This window comes from Taudactylus pleione, unplaced genomic scaffold (genome assembly GCF_031769625.1).
Source record: "Taudactylus pleione unplaced genomic scaffold, aTauple2 ptg000391l, whole genome shotgun sequence".
NCBI lineage: Eukaryota > Metazoa > Chordata > Amphibia > Anura > Myobatrachidae > Taudactylus > Taudactylus pleione.
The window spans coordinates 1,876,822-1,899,423 of NW_028284792.1; the positions used below are offsets into that span (position 1 = coordinate 1,876,822).

The following is a 22,602-nucleotide window of genomic DNA, read 5'->3' on the forward strand; positions in this document are numbered from 1 at the left end:
GTGGACACAGCCCCTATTAACAACAGCAGCACAGCACAACACAGCCAGCCCCTATGGACTTTGAAGTAGTGGACAACAGCAGCACTACACTACACTACACTACACAGCCCTAACTCCCACCCTCCCTCTTCACTGTCCACAGCCGAGTGAGAAAATGGTGCCGACGCGGGTACCTTATATAGGATCCAAAACCCGCGAGACTCGGAAGGCGGGATGATGACGTTTTGCCTCGATTTCAGATCCGAGTCAGGCGGGAAAAGTCGAGCCTGATTCGGATCGGACTTGGATCGGGGGGGCTCGGGGGGGTTCGGATTTCAGAAATCCGAACCCGCTCACCCCTAATATATATATATATATATATATATATATATAATTTAGAAAAGAAGGCACTCAAAAGGGCCTTTGAAACAAAGCTTATCTTATGCAAAATACATTTTGGTAGAAAAAGGAGGGGGATTTAACCCCCTATTATACCTCAGCACACTGAATAATACCTGCAACAATATATGAAGACTATATGGTCATAGAAATTCAGAGATATTAGTTGCATGCATTTGCAAATACATGGGAGGCTGCTGGGCCACGTCACGGCTTCTCTGTTACCAGCAGTCCCTAACACTAAGGGGTTCACGTCCGGGGCGCAGTGCACCCCAAAAAACGTCCAGCCCAGGACCCCCCCAGGGCATCACACGAAAATGGAAAAAGAGTGACAGTGCAGTGTAAAGTATAGCTGTGTGTGAGTAAGCATTAAGTGTGGAATGAGAGGTTAAAATATATGTGAAAAAATACATGAATAATAAACAAACATAAAAGGTGATGTGAAAAGCAACTATGTGTATTAAGTGGTGATGCCCTGAGGAGGCCCAGCCAGACCAGTCCTGGGGGCCCTACGCCCAAACGCTCACCCCAAATGTAAAATATACCAATTATAAGGCCTCATGATAAAGGCACATATATAATTTTATCAAATGTAAGGCCTCATGATAAAGGCACATACATAAATGCATCCAAATTGAGAGCCAGCTTACCTGGGAGTCACCCCTGGGAACTCGAACTAGCACTACTAGAACCAGCATGCCCTACTAATGCTGGCTCCTTCATGCAACTCATAACAAACAAACAGAAATGGCAGCTGCTCAATCAATCTAGCAGTACTAATCAGGTGCATAAAAGGGAGGGGTCATACTAAGTAGAAAAAGGAGGGGGATTTAACCCCCTTTTGTACCTCAGCACACTGAATAATACCTGCAACAATATATGAAGACTATATGGTCATAGAAATTCAGAGATATTAGTTGCATGCATTTGCAAATACATGGGAGGCTGCTGGGCCACGTCACGGCTTCTCTGTTACCAGCAGTCCCTAACACTAAGGGGTTCACGTCCGGGGCGCAGTGCACCCCAAAAAACGTCCAGCCCAGGACCCCCCCAGGGCATCACACGAAAATGGAAAAAGAGTGACAGTGCAGTGTAAAGTATAGCTGTGTGTGAGTAATCATTAAGTGTGGAATGAGAGGTTAAAATATATGTGAAAAAATACATGAATAATAAACAAACATAAAAGGTGACGTGAAAAGCAACTATGTGTATTAAGTGGTGATGCCCTGAGGAGGCCCAGCCAGACCAGTCCCGGGGGCCCTACACCCAAACGCTCACCCCAAATGTAAAATATACCAATTATAAGGCCTCATGATAAAGGCACATATATAATTTTATCAAATGTAAGGCCTCATGATAAAGGCACATACATAAATGCATCCAAATTGAGAGCCAGCTTACCTGGGAGTCACCCCTGGGAACTCCAACTAGCACTACTAGAACCAGCATGCCCTACTAATGCTGGCTCCTTCATGCAACTCATAACAAACAAACAAAAATGGCAGCTGCTCAATCAATCTAGCAGTACTAATCAGGTGCATGAAAGGGAGGGGTCATACTAAGTAGAAAAAGGAGGGGCCCAGGACAAACTGAGTTCCTGTATATATAATATATATTTATAATTCTCAATACATTAATATCAAGTGCAGCATGTAGTGGGGTATCTGTCTCTGGATCTATCTCTGGGGCAAGTGTGGATTAAAGATCATGGTCGGCTGCAGCGATGGGGGTCAAGTTCCGCAGCTTGGAGGCAAATGTTCCAGGGTAAAGCCACTGAGCAGATGGGGAATTGGATCAGAAGAACAAAAGTAGACAGCTTATTTTTACTTGGGCAGCATGGCTGCTCTGGAGGAATACTGCTTTGGAAGAGATTTAGACGAGGTTTGTCTTGGAGGTAAAGCTGTATACTGAAAAAAAGGTGGATAGTGGAGTCAGTCATATAAGTAGGTTTATTTATTGTCAATCAGACATGCGATGTGGTAAAGCCTAGCAATATAGCGACCTGTAGACGTGCCTCATAAGAGGTAGAAACAGAGTAGGTAATGTGATGATAGCTTTGAGTGCTGACAGTCATTCCATAGGAGTGAGGGGAAAATGTGTCCAGCAAGTAGAAAGTAGAAAAATAAAGAAGGCTCTCACCATGAGCATATGCTGAGCGCAGGGGATTGTGTAGACTGGTGAGATGAGGTGTGATTCCTATCACGAGATCCTCAGACTACAGATCTGAAATGGCAAGTAGAGCTCAGCTTTCAGAGGTGAGAGCAAGCAGGAGAGATTTCCATAACTCACAACAGGGTAAGGAGAAATCCAAAGCAAGAGAGGCACATGGAGTTAAAGCTCCAAGATCACGTCTGGACATTGGGCCTGATTCAGACCCGCTCGCAAGCTCTATGCGCTCGCTAGCGGGTCGATGTTAGGCCACTGCGCACGCCGGAGCCGGCTCCAATGTGCGCATGTGCGAGACCCGGCTAGCGACGGGCGCTCCGTCGCTCCGGGTCTCACACCAAAATGGGGCGGCTGTCGATTTTGATCGACAGCTCGCACCGTTTTGGAGGCATGGCGTGGGGGTGACTTCACAAACAGAGGCGTTCCCATGCGAATGCCTGCCGTTTGTGGGCGGCCCCACTGACATCAGTGATGTCAGTGAGAGAACTTCCGGCTCTATTAGAGCCAGAAACTCTCTGGGGCTGGCGGCCACGAGACCCTACCACAAGGGTCTCGTCGCAAGTCCGATGGTCGCAATGGTCTTGACCATCGCGACCATCATCCTGGCCGCTCGCAATAGCTGTGGATGGTCACCCACAGCTATGCGAGCAGCCAGGAGGTCGCTCCAAAAAAAAAAAACGCCCTGATTCTGAGCGTCCGGCTCTGAATTAGGGCCATTGTCCAAAGTGTCCAAATCCTTCTGTAGACTGAAGCAGAAGAAAAAGGAGCAGGTGCCCAGCATTGGCTCACAGCTTCCCCTTAATAATTATCTGCCTAGTAATTCACTGCAGGGAGCTATAAACTCAGGGTAAAAACTAGTTCCACTTCAGTTATTGTATGTGGAAGTGACGTGCACTGAGGGCGGAAGTGTAGTTTCCTGCCCACATAGTGCACCAAAAAAAGAAAGTTAACCCCTCGCTTCGGGCACGGTGGCTCGCTACGCTTGCCACATGGTTATATTCCCCCTGTATGCCCACCTGGATTGTAGGGAATGACGTTGGACACTGCTGATGATGTCATGATCAATCTACGGAAGGGGATCTAGCTGTTACCATAAGCTCAGTGGCAGGAATAGGCACATCAGCAGCAGCGGTCACGTGGGCCTGCACTCAAGGTAAGGCCGGAGGACAAATCTTTCACACTGGGGCAGTTTATTGCATATTAATAAATAAATACAGAAGCAAAATATAAAACAATACTAATAATAAAACATTTCATTACAAAACACAGTGAAAAGACAGATACACATATGTAAAAACTGCCAGCTGGTGGGGTTGGTTATGAGGCCAGAATACCGACAGCGGCATCCCTATAGTCAGAATCCTGACACCATTAGGTAAGTACTCTAACGCTAACCCTAACCCTCCCTCCCCAGTAAATACAAATAAAACAAAATAATACAATAAGTGCACCTAATGTTTTTGAGTTGCTTCCGTGTTCTTATTATATTAATAGGAAGTAGAGAAATGTATCATATGCAGGAAGAGCTTCGTGTAAAGATTATAATATAGTGTCAAAATTACAATAGTATGTGCATTAAATATTTAATAGTGTATATAGTGACTGAAATATGTATATTGAAAAATGGTTGTATATATATATATATATATATATATAGACATGTGAGAATTCAAACTGAGACCATATGGACACAATGATGAAAATTAATAATAAAGAAAATATATTAATAAAAAATATAATAATAAATAAAAATAATAATAGTGAATAAACCAAAAGACTGTATAGATGAAATAAATAAACTTGGTAAAACAAATCAGCAGTGAAATGGTGCAATTATAGAATGTTTAAGCTCTTTTGCGGGTAGTATGGGTGCCCGCTGCTAAGGTGCAATGCTGCGGGTTACCTTCCCTATCTTACCCTGCTTCTTGTCGGAAGTTTTAAACTTGGAGTCACTTGCCTGGACCTCTCTCTGGCACTGGTGGTTGTTATACCCACTAGCCGGCACTCTGCAGTCGATGGACAATTTAGCGCTGTGTTCCGTCCTCTGAGCGGATGCTTGCGGTGGGCTCCTAATTGGTTTGGTCTATCCTTGGATAGAGGTACAATTCCTAAAATATCTTTCTGGCTAATGAAGACTTCAGACAGAACAATATCGTTTGATGCCTTTCCGAGATACTCCAATTGCCAGGAGATGGGCTGTGTACCAGACAGGGTGCTGAAACTGGTAATCTCAAAGTTCATCTGTACAACCTCTGTGAACAGGTTGTTACTCTGCCAGTATATTGACCTTGCTTCTGAATGCTGGTTCACAGAAGCAAGGTCAATACACTGGCAGAGTAATAACCTGGACTTTGAGGTCTCTGCTGAGCCACTTTCCTGTCCTGTCTCCTGCATGACACACAGCTCCCACCACATACAGGTCTCTATTGGGCTACATTTATGCAGGAGCGAAGCAAGGAAGCAGGAGCTCCATGCGCTGGTGGTAGTTTCAGGCTTCCACACGATGCCTGACTCCCTACCTGCAAGCTGCAGCTGTCAGATTACGATGATGTGGGCATCTTGATGATACTACGTGATGCTGCCTTCCACAATGAACTGAAGAGGCAGAGCTGGGATGTGAGGAGCAGCCGCTCTGACATCTGGACGTTACATGTCCCAGTGTCAGCTTTATTGCCAATAATGCATAAGAGTGGACAGTATTTTGTGGCACCGGGGAGGGAGGGTTAGGGGTTAGGTTAGGCTTACTTACCTGGGGCGTCGGCATTCTAACCTAATCGGGATGCCAGTGTCAGGATTCTGATCCCCGGGATCCCGAGCGCCAGCATCCTGTACCCAACCCAAAGAATACATAGATTACCTGCTTTGTAAACTATTCCCCTAATAAGTGGCATCACTTTTCTACTATTTTATATCAGAAATTTCAAAAACTGTTTATTTACTGGAGATGTCTAAAAATATTGCACAGTACTTACCTGGTACTTTGAAAACCTGTACAGTTTACACCCTACCTAAACAGTGTCTGTTTAGAAAGTGTTACTAGTATTATCAACTTGTCTGGATGGCAGCCAGAATCCAAAGAAAGTCCTAAAATTACCAATTCAGGTATTACCAATATGGTTCACGTCCATTCTAGAATAACAAAGAGATGGTTGCCATGTTTCAACCCCCTAGACAGCACAAGGAGCTACTGCTGCTGAATGATGCCTGGTAAGGCATATCTGTTACTACTTTTTGGTTAGGAGAAATAATTAATGGGAGGGATGAGTGTGTGTGCGTAGGGTATGGGCGGTGTGTGTGTGTGTGTTAATGAGTACTGACAGGGTTAGTAATGAAGGGAAGTGATCAGAATGACAGGGGTGCTATGCCTATCCCTAGACTGACCGTTCCCACAACTGCATCTATCGATTTTGACAGCTGCTGCTGTCATTGCCACACCACACAGCACTGTCCCTGGCTTTCGTGGATTGTGCATACAAAAATGTATTTATTTTTTTTAAACCGTGGGTGCTGCTGGTAATTTCTGATCGGGGCATGATCAGATTCACTGCAAGCGCCGGTAAGATGCCGAAAGAGGGAGAGTGTGAGACCTGAGTTAGCACTCTCCCTCTTCGGCTAAAGTTTATTTAATACATGCGGCCGGTGTCTGCACCTGCTACGCCTCGATAATCGGTAAAGCAGGTCCAGACATTTACCGCCTTTCATACATCTCGTCCTTAGTTTTATTGTACACCTCTACTTGTGCATTATGAATGGCTATGCGATATGTTAATGGTTATGGTAATCCCAGCTTTTGATGTGATACGGAATTATCTTTGCTCTAGCTCCTTTGCTTACTTTTTTCCCCACTCCCTTGGTTTCCCTCTCCTACTACTTTAGTGGTGAAGTAAATGAAAATTAAGCATAATAATTAGGCAAGAGAATCGAAGCAAAGCAGGGATCCCAAATGAGATTACATTTATTCTGTCTGTAATCACTTGATAAGCAATTTACTCCATAGGTGCTATAAAGCTAATTTTTATTAGCACATTCTGAAGAGGTGGAGAAAAAGGATCTTTTAAATGTTTAGTAAATACATACTTAGCTGCAAAAGGCAAATTATCCAACTTTATATTAAGAGTTTGTTTAGGCATCCAGTGTACACTTACAGGAGTTTTCTTTTATCAAGGTAATGAAAGTAGCATGATTGTCACTGAGAATTATGGACGATTTCAGTACACAGAGGATGGCGCAGACCTAGAACAGAGGCTAAAGTATCGGTGGTCTTCACCAAGGACACCCACAAGATAGTTTGGCTTTCGCTGCACTCAACATGCAAGTAATGGCCATCTTACTGGGTTATCTGTGTACAGGCTGTTGATGGTTGGAGAATGTAGCGTCAGAGGGCCTGGTTCACAACAATAGCAACTTGGCTGATTGTTACGTTCTGCACGTTCGCCAACACTCCACTGCGATCAGGCCTGTGATCACAGAGGCTACGCAGACCCATCACAGAGTGATTGACAAGAAGTACTGTTTGGGGGTGGAGACGGGGGGGTGGTCAGCGAAATGCAGGTGTGCCAGTATGTTTGAACGCCGTTTCAGGGGCATGCCTACAGTGCGTCGGAATAGTCCCAGAGGGGCAACACTCACAGAGGGTGCAGAGCGAATTTAGACCAGCACCTGCCCATGGGATTCAGCACTGCCGAACCCGGTAAGGAGGCACCAGGGTCCAGCCTGACATGACAGCATTTAAAAATAATTAAACCGCCTTTAGAATTGTACTCGTTTGTCTGGAGTTCAGTAGGTGTATGAAGGCTTGCATAAAACGACCCAAAGAGGTATTCTTCTGTTTTATTACCCTCACTCTTCAGATGTCTTGTGGAATGTTTGATACTTTATTATAATTACATGTTTTTTGCAATAAGCAGTGCCAATACCAATGTTAAATCTTTAATGCCTATAATTCTATAAGAGAAGCATGGGGTGTTTGCAAATATTCATACCAGACTATCGTTTAAACTTTGCATTTCCATAAAACTTATTAATGAGCATCTTGAGATACCTGCGTGTTCCTAATACACATTAAAAGTCTATCCTGTAACATACCTGCCTGAACCTTCAGAAAATGACCTAAGCGATTTATCGGGGTTATCATATCTTAAAAACCACCCCTCAAACTACACAATATATAGATCCTGTCTGCAAGGTGTTACTTGTTACTGCATTGTTACTTTGCAGCACTGGGTTCATAGGTTTCATTTCGACCAGGACCCTGGTTATTATCGTGTTTGGGTGGGTTTGCTACCACAATTCAAATACATACTGTTAGGTTAAATAACCTCTTTTCTTCAGGTAATGTTAGGATCCTGCTGTGGCCTGCAGGTGTTGTCTTCATGGGGCATGTCTGTGCTATCTGCTCCACTGTGCTTGTGCTAGACACATAATATAATAGATACTGTTTTTTTTTGTATTGCAGTGTATATGGAAGCATACTTTGCATTCAGTTTTTTTTGCAGTATTACATATACTTATGGGCTACTTTTAATATATTCAGGGCTGTGTGGAAAATCAAGAATTGCTGATGTTGGAGGCGTCCCATATTTGATACCAACTGCACGTCTTCATAAAGTATGTTTATTTTATTTATTTTTTTCATTACTCAATCAGTTTTTTTCTTGACCCACTACACAAACTGAATCTATGGATAAATGCTACGCTTTAGGCATCTACACAATCTTTTATGTGAACTTGTACTGCATAGCTTACATTATGTAAGCATAGTGCAGAAATGTAAGTGGGTTAAATGCTGTTTGTTTTATTTTTGTCACATATGACATACACAAAACTATTGAAGTGAACAGGCAAATGTGGCAGCTCTGGGCCTGATTCAGACCCGCTCGCAAGTGCTGAGCGCTCGCCAGAGGTTCGATGTTGGCCCAGTGCGCATGCGCACGAGGGAGCCGGCTCCGTCGTGTGCATGCGCGAGACACGGATAGCGACGGCCAAGCCGTCGCTCCGGTTCTCGCTACAAAGGGGCGTGCTGTCAATGGTGAGTGACAGCCGGGGGCGTGGCTGGCCAGATGGAGGCGTTCCCATGGGAACGCCTACCATCTAGTGCCGGCCCCACTGACACCACAAGTGATGTCAGTGGGAGTGCTCTCGGCTCTGATAGAGCCGAAAGCTCTCCAGGGCTTGCGGCAGACGAGACCCTACCACAAGGGTCTCGTCGCAAACCCGATGGTCGCGATGATCTTGACCATCGTGACCATCTTTTTGGCCGCTTGCTATAGCTGTGGGTGGTCACCCACAGCTATGTGAGCGGCCAGGAGGCCGCTCAAAAAAAACAGAGGGACGGCCCTGATTCAGAGAGAGCGCTCTGTCAGAGCGTCCGGCTCTGAATCAGGGCCTCTGGGCCTGATTCAGAGCCGCTCGTTAGCAGCTGCTCGTTCGCTCCGAGCGATGTTCGCACACCTGCGCATGCGTACGGATTCTAATACGCATGCGCGAACCAGTCATTGCGGTCAGAAATCGTGTGCTCGAAATATAGCGAATGCCTGCTTTTTTGAGTGACAGAATGAGGCGTATGTGGGTGGTAACAGGGGAAGGTGCTTGAAAACGGTGAGTGGAAATCAGAACGCAGGCGTGCTTAAAGGTCAAAACGGGCGTTTTAAGGGTGTGCATAATTAATACAGCAGCGTCATTGCCCACGTCACTTGGTTATTTTATAGTCAGAACTGCTCGCAAGATTGCGGTAGGAAAAACCAACCACAAGAATAGCGAGCAGTTCATACGCCGTTCGATGTACTCGATTAATCAAATAAATAGCGGACATGACGTATGATGCGAGCGGCCAGGGGGCGTTTTGTACAAAAAAACGTCCGCATGTTTTGTTCGCTCGTTCAGACATGGAGGCGTCAACAGACCGCAAAGAGCGAATGGTTAATTTAAATAGCCACCCCCTTTTTCTGAACGAGCGAGCGCACATAGCGTCCGGCTCTGAATCAGGCCCTCTGTACGGTCTATCACAGTGGTAGATAACTGTGGCACTCCAGCTGCTATGAAACTACACATCCCAGCATGCTCTGCCATGGTTTTTGCATGTTCTAATAGCAAAACTGTGGCAGGGCATGCTGGGATGTGAAGTTCAACAACAGAGCGGGAGTGCCACAGGTTGCCTAAGCCTGTTGTATCACATCTACATTTTTCTACTGTCCAAATGTGGTACTGCAGCAACTGTGTTTTTGAATCCATATCTATTATCTATGAAGTTGTAGACACCCTAAAAATCCAAATTCTTAAGCTACCTACACACTATACAATTATTGGGCCGATTTGCGAATAATCGTGTGATTGGCCTGATTTATTGTATAGTGTGTATGAACGATCGTTTCACCGATAAAACGGTTAGAAAACATCCACAAACGCCTTCCTTCCATTATCTGATCGGTCGTCAAGACCGAAAATCTCGGCCTGAAATTCCCGATATGGAGCATTTGTGTGTGCATTTTCAATAATCTGCCCATATTTCCTATGTTCTCCTGTCACTATTTCATCATCCTTGTGGGCCTATATATATGTAAAATCAGTGTGGTGTGATAAATCGCTAGCTTCTATGGAAAAATTGCGTAATGTGTAGCACAGGTATTGGGGCTTTCAAGTTTCTGAAAAATTGTCCCGTTCCTCCTCCCAATCAAAAAAATCTGACTGTGTGTAGTTGGCTTTATTTGAAGCTAAAGCTTACTGGATGGGTTCAGCAGTTCAGTGCTGTCTTGGCTGACATGCAGTAATAATAATTTGAAATAATGGTGGAATTAATGTTGTTCACTTTTAACTTATTAAAATTAATTTTACGGTAACAGTTTCATCTATTTGATCTGTATTGTATATGATTTTTTTTTTTTTTTGACAAAATGTTTTACTTTGTTTAATATGTTTGTTTTGAAGATTTATAACATTAATACAGTATCAAAGAAGATTGACCTACCTGGAGCCTACATACTAGGAGCTGGAGCGGTTTCTCATAAAAGTGTGGGAATGAACGCGGAGGTTGGTGAATTTTGTAACAATAGTAGATGTGAAAACCAGTATTTAAAGGGATATGGTGTAGAATATAATAATTGAGATAACAACAGGATCTCTTTTTGCATATTGCATATGTACCTTTAAGCTGCCCATCCACTAGGCGATTATACCTAGCGATGGAGCGACAACGACGGTCGTTATCGCTCCATCGCTTGGTAATCGCCCGCAAATCGGACAGTAAAAGGTTAAAAACAACCAGCGATGCGCGCGCCCACTGGTCGTTTTTTACATCAATCATCGTCCGAACATGACGGTCAACCTGACGACTGTCGTCAGGTTGCCATGTTCGGGGATGATTTATCTGAATACACTGAACGTCTGAAAGTTCAGTGTATGCAGTTCACCCCGCGGGAGACAACGGCGTCGTAATCGTGTCGTCGTCCCCGCATCGTGTAATGGATGGGCAGCATTACTCACCCTTTCACTTTTCCCCTCCTCCCCTGCAATGCAGAGCAGAGCAATGCATTTGTCTTGCACTAAAACAGGCAGTTGTAAAAAAGCTGCACTTCTCAGTAAATCCTTTGTTAGTAAGGATCAGACAATAATACAAAAACCAGAGGGTGCTATACAGAAGAAATATTTATATACAAGAGTGATAAAATCATATGATAAGATCCATGGGCTCAATTCAATTCAACGCGAATTGAATAACGCTGGGAAGGAGCTCCCGAAGCTATTGAAATCAGTGCGCTGTTATGTCAGAGAATGCCTGTTCTCGCGCCTTAAACATGGTGTTTAGTCGTGAGAACCGGCATTCTCCGACTTAAGTGCCTGCCGCGATGCTGTTCCTGCTGCGCTAAGGGCATCAGCATCATGCCAGGAGTTTTGTCGGATTTCTGATCACACCCCAGCAGGGGGCGAGAAGAGATTCTTCAGTCGGGCTTAACAGCGTTCTGAATTGAATAGCTCCGAGAGCTCCTTCCCGGCGCTATTCAATTCACGTTGAATTGAATTGAATCGAGCCCAGTGGTTCATCTTAACTGTGTTTACAAGTCCTATCCACTAGGATACCCCAAGGTGTAGAATTGTGGAGGTTGATATATTTAGGATGTTCCTAAAAATACCTTTTCAGCAAAGATCACCCGACAAGAAAAAGGCCGATCAGTAAATAGTTGGCAATTTTTTTTCATTTTTGATAAGAACATTGCATCATTTATAAAAATTGCTTACAGCATATAGAAGGTGACAAAGTATCCACAGTCACACAGTTGAGGTGATCGTATATTCCTGCCACCACCCTTACGGGTGTATGCTCGTTTGGCAGGATCCTCCCGCTTAGTGTATGGACATGGCACCAGAAACCATACACGTTTCGTCCATATATGGACTTCTACAGGGGTAAGAAATCAAGAATTCTAATGCAATGTGGTAATTAATGTGCTGGACATCGTTCATAGGTCACTCACAACAATAAACCCAAATGGGAAAAATTGGTTAACTGCATGATCACACAAAAATGGGAATAAGTGGAACCCAAAAACGGACTGGATACAAGGTGTGATTTAGAACAATGTGAAAGTGCACTCGAAACATGTGTCTGTTCTTCAAGAGCAATGAAAGCCACCTGTATGTGAATATATATATATATATTCCATAGACAAAATAGCCTTACAGTTTCACATGTCCCATTAAGGCTGGGGAATTGGGGATCCCCCCCCAATAAAGGGGTCCCCCATCCTCACCACTGTTTTTAACCCATCTGTGTCACTTTGGCTCCACCCACTCTGTACTGCTTAATCTTCCCTCCTCTACACGACTTTCTGTCTCACCCATCCACGCCGCTCTGTCTCCTCCCCCCATCCACACCACTCTTATCCCATCTGTGCAGCTCTATCTTCTGCTCAGACCTCAGTTGCATAGACTGCATGTGTGTATTCCAACGAGCACACAATTATGGTACTTAAATAGCACATTTTGACTTAGGAACTATTGTGCAAGATCTAAAGATAGCTGACTACACACATGGATCAGTGAGATCCGTGATACAGGCATCTGTGTAAAATAAACGATTCAGAGATCCACGTGTGATCCGTGTGGCTTACATCTGAAAAAAAAAAATCAATAAGACACAGATGCATGGACAGATCAGTGAGACGCGTGCCCCCCCCCCAAAAGGGAACAACCAGCCCCGGGCTCTGGAGACCCAGTACTGGTTGTGCCAAATACAGGGGACAAACGACGTAGGGTCCCCAGAATTACGCGCAACCAGCACTGGGCTCTGAGCCGGTCCTCGTTCTGGAGTACAGGGGAAAAATGTGTAGGGTCTCCCTGTATTAACCAGAACCAGCACCGTACTTTCCAGAACCAGCACCGTACTTTTTCTAGTCGGTGGGTAACGTCACAGCCAGGGAAGCCCATTCACTGGGTCCCCCAGCCGGAGCATAACCCCTGACCGCTAGTCAGCCCAGGCTGGGGAGTTGGGGACCCCTCCATAAAGGGGTCCCCCTCTCCAGGGCGCCCCAGCCCTGGTCTGTTATCCGAGGCTATCCCCGGCACCCCTGGCCGGTGGGTACCGGCTTGTCCCCCGTATTTTGGCAACCAGAACTGGTTTTGAATAACCCAATGCTGGTTGAGCTTAAGGACCCCTACATCGTTTGTCCCCTGTATTTAGCACCACCAGGACTGGGACTGCAAAGCCCGGTGATGGTTGTTCATTGTGAAGCCACAGTGAGTACACCTGCTGAAGGCACCTACTGAGGCTGTGCAACAAGTTAAAGCTTCATATCTATATAGGCGCGATTGTGAGGTAATAATTTAAAAACTGTAACTTTTCATTTACCTAAACCCCAAAAGCACGTACTCTGGAACAAAAGCTACCTAATAAAACAAATCCCAAGTCTAAATTTGCCCCCTACCCTGAGTTATGCCTTCCCAAAAATCCCCCATAGAGAACAACAGAAAAGTGTTCCTAATTGAGAGTGGCAGAAAAAAACTGACAGTTGGAACTTTAGATTACTCCCAAATTCAGCACTGAGAGACAGTTCTACCCGTCCATGCCAAATTTCAGCTCGGTACCTCCAATAGCGTTTGAGGTGTAGCCCCTTAAACACCATGCCCCACCCCCCCCGTCCAGAATTCCATTTTTTTTTCGATTCAGCCTTAATATAAGGGCACAACTTATAATAAATATATATATATATATATATATATATACACACTAAAAATACAGGTGGCATGGGACAGCAACAGTGCCGCCCCATTTGCTTTGCATCCTGGATGATGTCACCACTCACACACCCCTAGTTATCGCCCAGATTAACAATGGGGCAGATGGAGCTACAGCTCCAGACCTCCGAATAAAAATAGGCCCATCAACATGACAGCATGATTTACAGCTGCCTACCTGGCCATAAGTTTTAAGTATTTAAATAGGTTTTTCTAATCCCTGTCCCCCCCCACCAAATAAAAAATTATGCAATTTTTCTAATTCTTTGTAGTTTAGGGTTCATAGTGTAGGGGGTGTACACACAAAGGTGACTCTGAACACACTCATACAGCACCGATCACAGCTCTTCCCCTTCTCAGTATGGGCCTTTGAACATTTTCAGCTCCAGGCCCATGTGTGCCTTAGGGGTCTATTTACTAAGCAATGTTAGGAGACAGAGTGAAAACTGATAAGGTGCCAGCCAATCAGCTCCCAACTGTCATCTCACAGGCTGTGTTTGAGAAATGGCAGTTGGCAGCTGATTGGCTGGCACCTTATCACTTTCTTATCACTTTTCATTCTGTCTCCTAATACTGCTTAGTAAATAGACCCCTTAATCGCTGCTGCTATGTACTACAAATTGGATGCTGTGTTATGTACTGAACAATGTAATTACACCATACATTGGATTTGTTGTATGCGGGAAAATGGTGGCTTTATATTATTGGGCTATATAATATGTGGGACATTCCTATTCCACAGTAAATTTAACTGTACTATAATTCCTACTTTTCAGCTTATATTTTCAGTACAAGCAGAGACCTCAACCGCACCGGCTATAAATGGGAATTACATGGCTTCTGTCAACCCTGCAGACAACAGTTGCCTCTTGGAGAAATACAGCAATAAGTACCATGACCATGACTTTGGACTTCTGTCCAACCTCTATGCCAGTGAGGGGAAACCAGGCAAGGTAAGAATACCATAAATATACACCAGTTGCTTTAAAACTGTCAGGCTCCGGACTATAAAATACCACTTTCTTGCCTCTCCGGTGCCTGTTCAGACTAGCACAGAGGTCTGCTCAAGCTGCACATTCCTCCCGCTGGTACTGAGACCTCTCTGTGCTACTACTGTCCCGTCTGCTCAGTGTCCTGTAACAGAGCATGGAGATGGCTCTCCGCAGCTCCTTGCTCACAGCGTGTCTTCCCAGCATATTGGCACACAAGCTGCAAGCCAGAGTTCCCTCCTAAACCACACTATGGGAGCAGCCATGTTGGACACTGTCACCTGACTCTCCACCACTCAAAGTGCTACTCCCATACCAGCTGATCACAGCACCCAATCCCTTGGGATCCTCCCCTATAAATTCCATTTCCAAACTGGCCTCTGTTGCCAGGAAAACGTCACTTCTTGCTGAAGTTACAGCTCAGTACTGAGCTCCCAGGCACTCTGGACCTCATTCAGAGGCGGTCGGAGGATGCAAGCGGTCGCTCAGAAACTGGGCGGCCGCTTGCATCCTGACCGCCCGCCTCTGTTTCGGTCGTTAGGCTGTGGGTTTACACCCACAGCTCTAACGACCTCTCGGGTGATGGTCGCGATGGTCAGAGGGTAGGGTCTCACTTGTCGTAAGCCCCGGAGAGCTTCTGGCTCCGGGGCTTACGAGGAGCTTCCGGGGGGTGGCAGCCCAAACGGAGGGAACGCCTCCGTTTGGGCTGCCACCCCCCGGCCCGCCTTCCAAACGGGGCGAGCTATCAATCAACATCGACAGCTCGCCCCCTTTGGAAAGAGACCCGCTACGACCAGCGCTGTCGGTCGTAGCGGGTCTCACGCATGCGCACGAGGGAGCCGGCTCCCTCGTGCGCATGCGCACTGGCCAAACATCGAGGCGGCCGTGCGGTCGTAGACCGTGCGGCCGCCTCTGAATAAGGTCCACTGTATCTGAATGGTCCCAAAACCTGATTCATTACGGATCGCTATTGCAATCGCAGCTGTGATTATGCACGCAAGTCCACTGCGAATATATGCTAATGTTTGCATTCGCAATGCCGTCGCAGCCTAACATAAGGACGCCCCACATCCCCTGACTCTCATCTATAATACTTAACAAAATAGCGAAACCATCGGTAATGTTGAGTACCATCGTAGCCTCATGCACAGTTGCACAAGGTCTGCCCTTACTCAAAAATTGCTAACCTCATTGCACGCAGTGGGAGCTCAAGTTGCGTATTTTATCGCAGTGGCTAATTTATGCACGCCCTTGTTATGGCGTTCAAACGCATTGACATGCCTGCTTTTTACCGACCCCTTCCTCCCATCACCCCCAAACACTCACTTCATGTCCATCACTGTGCGATGGGTCTGCGTATTGTCTGCAATCGCAGTGTGATCGCAGTGAGTACTTCGTGCATGCGCATTGCAATGCATAGGCATGCGCAGAACGCTAGAATCTGCATGTGTACTTGCAGTTGCGATCGGTAATGAATCAGGCCCCCAGTCCGTTATATCCAGTTCCTAGATCTGGGTAAACAGGTCTCCTATACCATCTTGCACACCAGTCTGGTTTTACTACTGAGACTTGTTCTTAAAGCAACCATCGGTTCCAGCCAATACCTCCAACCATCGATCTCATCCGGTGCTTCCAACATTGGACACTTATCAATTAAGGCCCTGATTCAGAGCCGGACGCTCTGACCAGAGCGCTCGCTCTGAATCAGGGCCCACCTCCATAATTATGGAGCGTCCTCCTCGACGCTCGTATAGCTGTGGGTCACCACCCACAGCCTATACGAGCGTGCAGGATGATGGTCGCGATGGTCTTGACCATCGCGACCATCGCCAGTGCGAGCAGAAGCCTGCGGTTGAGTTTCTCAACCGCAAGGCCAGGAGTGATTTTGGCTCTATCAGAGCCAAAATCACTCCCACTGACATCACTAGTGATGTCAGTGGGGCCGGCTTCTGACGGTAGGCGTTCCCTTGGGAATGCCTACGTCTGGCAGGCACGCCCCCGGCATGCCTACCAAAGGGGGCGTGCTGTCAATCAACATCGACAGCACGCCCCCTTTGATCAGACACTACGAGCGAAGGAAAGTCCTTCGCTCGTCGCGTCTCGCTCATGCGCACGACGGAGCTCCCTCCATCGTGCGCATGCGCAGTGCACACCATCGACCCACTTGCGAGCGGACAGCCGCTCGCGAGTGGGTCTGAATCAGGCCCTAAGTTCCTCAGTTAATCAACAATGTTCCCAACTGATCCAGTTCATCAACATCGGTCCTAACCGATCAAGTTCATCACTTCATCAGCTTAAGTCCCAACCGATCAAGTTAATCAATTCATCAACATCGGTCCCAACCGATCAAGTTAATCGATTCTTCAACATCTGATTCAATTGCATTAAGGGCCCGATTAAGGCCTGCTCGCTAGGAAGCGTTTGCACGCAGACTGCCGGTCTGCAGTGTGCGCATGCATACGCATCGCAGTGCGCGTGCACATACCAGAAAAGCGTTCGCTCGCTGCGCATAGACTGCCCAGGTAAGTGAGTGACAGGAGAAGCCGTTTGTGGGTGATGACATTGGTTGGTCGATGAAAACGGGAGTGGAGGTGCGAACGCAGGCGTGCCCGAACATCTTAACACTGTTTCAGAGGCGTGCATAATTAAGACGCAGTGTCATAGTACACGTCACCTGGCTGGATTTTACACTGAAGTGCTTACGGCAGGGTATGGTCAACCACAAGCGCTGCGTTCGCTTCTGATGGTTGCATACACTTCCTGGAGATGACGTTTATAAGTGGGCCTCTTAAGACAGGCTGGTGGTCGTCTACATACACCGAGCATTCGCTACCAAGACATAGTGGGCGTGCTAATGCCTTGCCATGCGATCGCCTGCCTTGCTGTTAGCCGAATTTGCATATGCATCTAGCGAGCAAACGCATCTAGCGAGCGGGTCTGAATCGAGCCCTAAGTTCCCAACATCGCTCTCAAATGGATCCAGTTCTCAATCCAGCATCATCGGCCCCAATTCGATTCTGCTTGTTCATTCAGTATTATATATTAAGGCCCTCATTCAGAGCCACTCGCTAGCGGCAGTACGCTCGTTCCGAGCGATGTTCGCACTTCTGCGCATGCGTACGGATCGTTATACGCATGCGCGAACCAGTCAGTGCGGCCGAAATTCATGTGCTCGCAATATAGCGAATGCCTGCTATTTTGAGTGACAGAATGAGGCATATGTGGGTGGTAACGGGGGAAGGTGCTTGAAAATGGGGAGTGGAGATCCGAACGCAGGCGTGCTTAAAGGTCAAAACGGGCGTTTTATGGGTGTGCATAATTAATACAGCAGCGTCATTTACCACGTCACTGGGTTATTTTATAGCCAGAACTGCTCGCAAGATTGTGGTAGCAAAAACCAACCACAAGAATAGCGAGCAGTTCAGACGCTGGTCGATGTACTCGATTAATCTAATAAATAGCGGACATGACGTATGGTGCGAGCGGCCAGGGGGCGTTTTTAACAAATAAACGAGCGTATGTTTTGCTCGCTCATTCAGACTTAGAGGTGTGAACAGACTGCAATTTGCGAACGGATCATTTGAATAGCCACCCCTTGTTTTTGAACGAACGACCGCAAATAGCGAACGGCTCTGAATCAGGCCCTAAGTTCCATTCCAACTTGCTGTTCAATAAAGACTTTTTATTCCTGTCCTCGGCTTCGGGCCCATCATCCACTGCCGTATCTCTACCTCCTCACATCAATACATGAGGAGGCCCTGGCTCAAACCACCTAAGTTCGTCCACGCCTCTCAAATCTCCTCTTCAGTCCCCCGCGCCACTTTAACAACTACTTCAAACTGCCTTTTGGTTAAGATAACAGTCTATTTGATGGGAAGGAGTTGTTTTTGCTAACAGAATATAGACAGCTTTATAACGGCAGGATTATGCCGACGCGATACTAATGTTACTTAAAGCATTTTAGCCGTGTCTGCCGTATACCTTTTAACATGATTCTTTACCATCATGTTTAAAGCTATACTGCTGACATAGGGCCTGATTCAGAGCCACTCGTAAGTGGCAGCTCGTTCGCTCCGAGCGATGTTTGCCCAACTGCGCATGCGTACGGATCGTTATACGCATGCGCGAACCAGTCAGTGGGGCCGAAATTCATGTGCTCGCAAAATAGCGAATGCCTGCTAATTTGAGTGACAGGATGAGGCGTATGTGGGTGGTAACGGGGGAAGGTGCTTGAAAACGGGGAGTGGAGATCCGATCGCAGGCGTGCTTCAAGGTCAAAACGGGCGTTTTATGGGTGTGCATATTTAAAACAGGAGCGTCATTGACCACGTCACTGGGTTATTTTATAGCCAGAACTGCTCGCAAAATTGTGGTAGCAAAAACCAACCACAAGAATAGCGAGCAGCTCATGTTCGATGTACTCGATTAATCTAATAAATAGCGGACATGACGTAGGATGCGAGCGGACAGGGGGCGTAGTTTCCCAAAAAACGACCGCAAGTTTTGTTCGCTCGTTCAGACCTAGAAGCGTGAACAGACCGCAAACAGCGAACGGTTCATTTGAATAGCCACCCCTATTTTCTGGACGAGCGAGCGCAAATAGCGACCGGCTCTGAATCAGGCCCTTAGTTAAAATGCTTTCATTTTCATTAGTACCACGTTGGCATTATGCCAAACCCCATTTGATATAGGTGTTACTTGTAAGTCATTACATTCACCATTGTACCTAGATTTCCATGAAGGTAGATATGGCCACATTTGCACAGGCAAAGGTAGAAGGTATTACTGTTACTAGGTACTTATATAGCGCCAGCATATTCAGTTGCATACAATTGGGAACATTAGCTATTTACTAAGCAGTGTTAGGAGACAGAGTGAAAAGTGATAAGGTGCCAGCCAATCAGCTCCCAACTGTCATTTTTCAAGCACAGCCTGTGAGATGACAGTTGGGAGCTGATTGGGTGATTGGGTGGCACCTTATCACAGACTTATCACTTTTCACTTCTAACACTGCTTAGTAAATAGACCCCCAAGTCAGTCATAGAATTAAGAGGGCCCTGCTCACAAGGTTACATTCTATAAAAGTTTCCAATGGAGTACAGTATAGGCGCTTGTGTGTCTCAATTTGCAAGCAGTCCTGAAACAAGATTACTTTCATAATATAAAGGGGTGAAAAGGGTGCATTTTTAAGGGCGTTTCTGGCTTTGTGGATTGGCCGGTCAGCCATTTCCTCTTTGTAATAGGACTTGATATTACCAACTGCTCTTACTTGGCGGAGAACCGTTCTAGTCCCAGCCCAGGTCCTAAACCAGTTCTAGACATCCTATGTTAATTTCCACTATAAAAGGGAGATGATGGGCCAAATTGAGCTAGCACGCAGCAATGTTTACTAAAGTAAAACCGCACCCTCTTACATTTGGCCCATAGAGTGTTGGTTCCCTCTGTAATAGTAGAAACCAGCCACAGTCTTGTCAGTACAGGTCTGGTGTCTATTTGGGGTGGAAACATTGGCCCTCATTCAGAGGTGCTCGTTCTGAATGATGGCGGCCGCTTCTATTTTAAGTGCGGCCTCCTGGTCGCTAGCTAAGCTGTTGGTTACCAGGTTGGGGCTTGCGACGAGACCCTAACGTTAGGTCTCAGCAGCCGCAAGCCCCAGGGAGCTTCCTGCTCTGATCGAGCAGGAAGCTCCCCACTGACATCACTGCTGCTGTCAGTGCGGCCACCCACAAAACGGCAGGCGTTCCATGTGTAGCGGCCACTGTCAGTGCGGCCGCTACACATGCACAGGGAATAAACATCGACCTGGTTGCGAGTGCTCTGCGCTTGCGACCGGGTCTGAATGAGGACCATTGTGCCTCCATCAAAGGTATGAACAACCACTTGCTAAAAAGTGCTGCCTCGCTTTCTGTCCTCCTGGCCTGTGGAGGCTTGAAGGACTGGGGAAAGGGGGAGTGGGGGGGTGGATTCTATTACAAACAATTATTGCAGTGTAATATCAGAATGGTGTGGGAACACTCGTAATTGGCGGCACATTGCAACCGCAACGTATTATTTTGCCTGGCACACCCAGAAATGTGCGTAGTACAATTAATGATGTCTGGCTACCATAAATAACGGGAATGTGTGTCGCCACATATCATGACCACCCACAGCTTAATGACCGACCAGGTTGATGGTTGCGATGGTGATCACCATCACGACCAGATCCTAGGGTAGGGTCTGGGCACTCGTAAGCCCCAGGGAGCTTTCTGCTCTGATGGAGCGGGAAGCTCCCCACTGACATCACTGATGATGTCAGTGCGGCCGCCCACAAAACCGCCCCCCGGCCCGCCTATCAAACAGGGGCAGCTGTCGATCAATATCGACAGCCGCCCCTTTGGTAACGAGCTCCGGAGCGACAGAGTTTCTCTGTCGCTCAGGGATTTGCGCATGCGCAGTGCGGCCGCTGCGCGTGCGTAGGCCACACCATCGAGTCGGTTACGAGCGCATCGGTGCTCGCGACCGACTCTAAATGAGGTCTTTTGTCATAACCTGTCCCTTGAGGTTTCCAGTCCTGGGAGTCGGGGTGACTAGGTGGGGAGGCAGCAGTAAACGAGGAGGAAGTACATGCAACTTCCTCATCTGCTAATTCCGGTTGTTGAGGAGACCTAACCAGAGATGAGGAGTCACTCAATGGTGGTTTTCACCAGTGACCCCTCCAATTGGGATATGGGTTTAGCTGCGCCCAATGAGCAGGTCGCGCCCCCTGGTCAGGGACCCAGGAGTTAGCAACTGACAGGGTGATAAGAAGGCAACTGAGTGGCTGGAGATTATCAATGGTGAGCATCGGTAATCACTGATGATAGTGATATTGAAGTATATTGGTAGGGACCGATGTAGAATATCACTGGTGAAATATCGGTAGTTACCGATGTTGAATACCACTGGTAGTGACTGATGTTGAATTTCACTGAAGTGACTGTTGTTGAATATCACTGGAGAATAACAGTAGTGACTGAACTTAAATATCACAGAGACTGGTGAAGTATACTGAGGATACAACAGCATGGTGCCTGGAATAGCAATCCAAAGCTAGCAGCTACTAGAGAAGAGAAGTTGTACAGGCAGCTTCCTGTTTCCTGGAGTCCTGCTTATACCCTTAGGTAGCCATCCATTGGCGGAGAGAGTCAGCTGAGAGGTGACCAGGCTACCATTGATGGAGGGTCCGGTCAGGTGAGACAGACAATATGGCTGCACCCATGAAGTCAACAAGGCCCTGGCATGTCACCCTCCATCACACCTGGTGTCTGACCATGCGGCTAGACAGGGGATGCCGGTTCCGCAGTGAGTAACGGCCGATCCCAAGCTGAATCCTGACACATTTTTATTTTAATTACCAGCATGGTGACCTGCGAATGACCCTTTGATGTGTTTTTGTCCAACTGCAGGGTTAATTAAATGTCTGAACAGATGCCATGGGAGAGGGAGGCTGGCAGATTTATGTATAGTCCATTAGAACTGCCAGGAAATGATCCAACAGACAGATAATGTTAAAATTATGGGGTTTTATGTATTCTGTTCTTGCCCTTCTCACCAACATGAGGTTGACCTGGGAAGTGTCACCTAACCCACACTACCAAAAGAATGTTGTATTGAAAAGCAGAATCTTAGCTAATTTGCATTGACACAGGAATCTAGATAGGGATGAATACCATATTCCGCATGCTTTGTGCAATTTTTGGGAGCCAATCTCACATTGTGAATTGCTTCATCTACTAACATCTCCCCGAAAACAGATTCATGTAAGTGAGACTGTTTATTAATTGTTCCTTTTTGTTTAGAGAAAATTATTTTCCTGAGACTT

At 46.5% G+C, this 22,602-nt stretch overlaps 1 protein-coding gene across 2 annotated transcripts in view; it reads left to right on the top strand.

The window, feature by feature from the left end:
• BKGD (beta-keto-L-gulonate decarboxylase) overlaps positions 1-22,602 on the top strand; it is a 48,979-nt gene that overhangs the window by 14,121 nt on the left and 12,256 nt on the right. For both annotated transcript variants that reach the window (XM_088445912.1, XM_088445911.1), the window contains exons 4-6: positions 8,078-8,151; positions 10,468-10,569; positions 14,547-14,723. In XM_088445912.1, the coding sequence (XP_088302038.1) occupies positions 8,078-8,151; positions 10,468-10,569; positions 14,547-14,723 (353 nt within the window). The remainder of the gene's footprint in view (positions 1-8,077; positions 8,152-10,467; positions 10,570-14,546; positions 14,724-22,602) is intronic.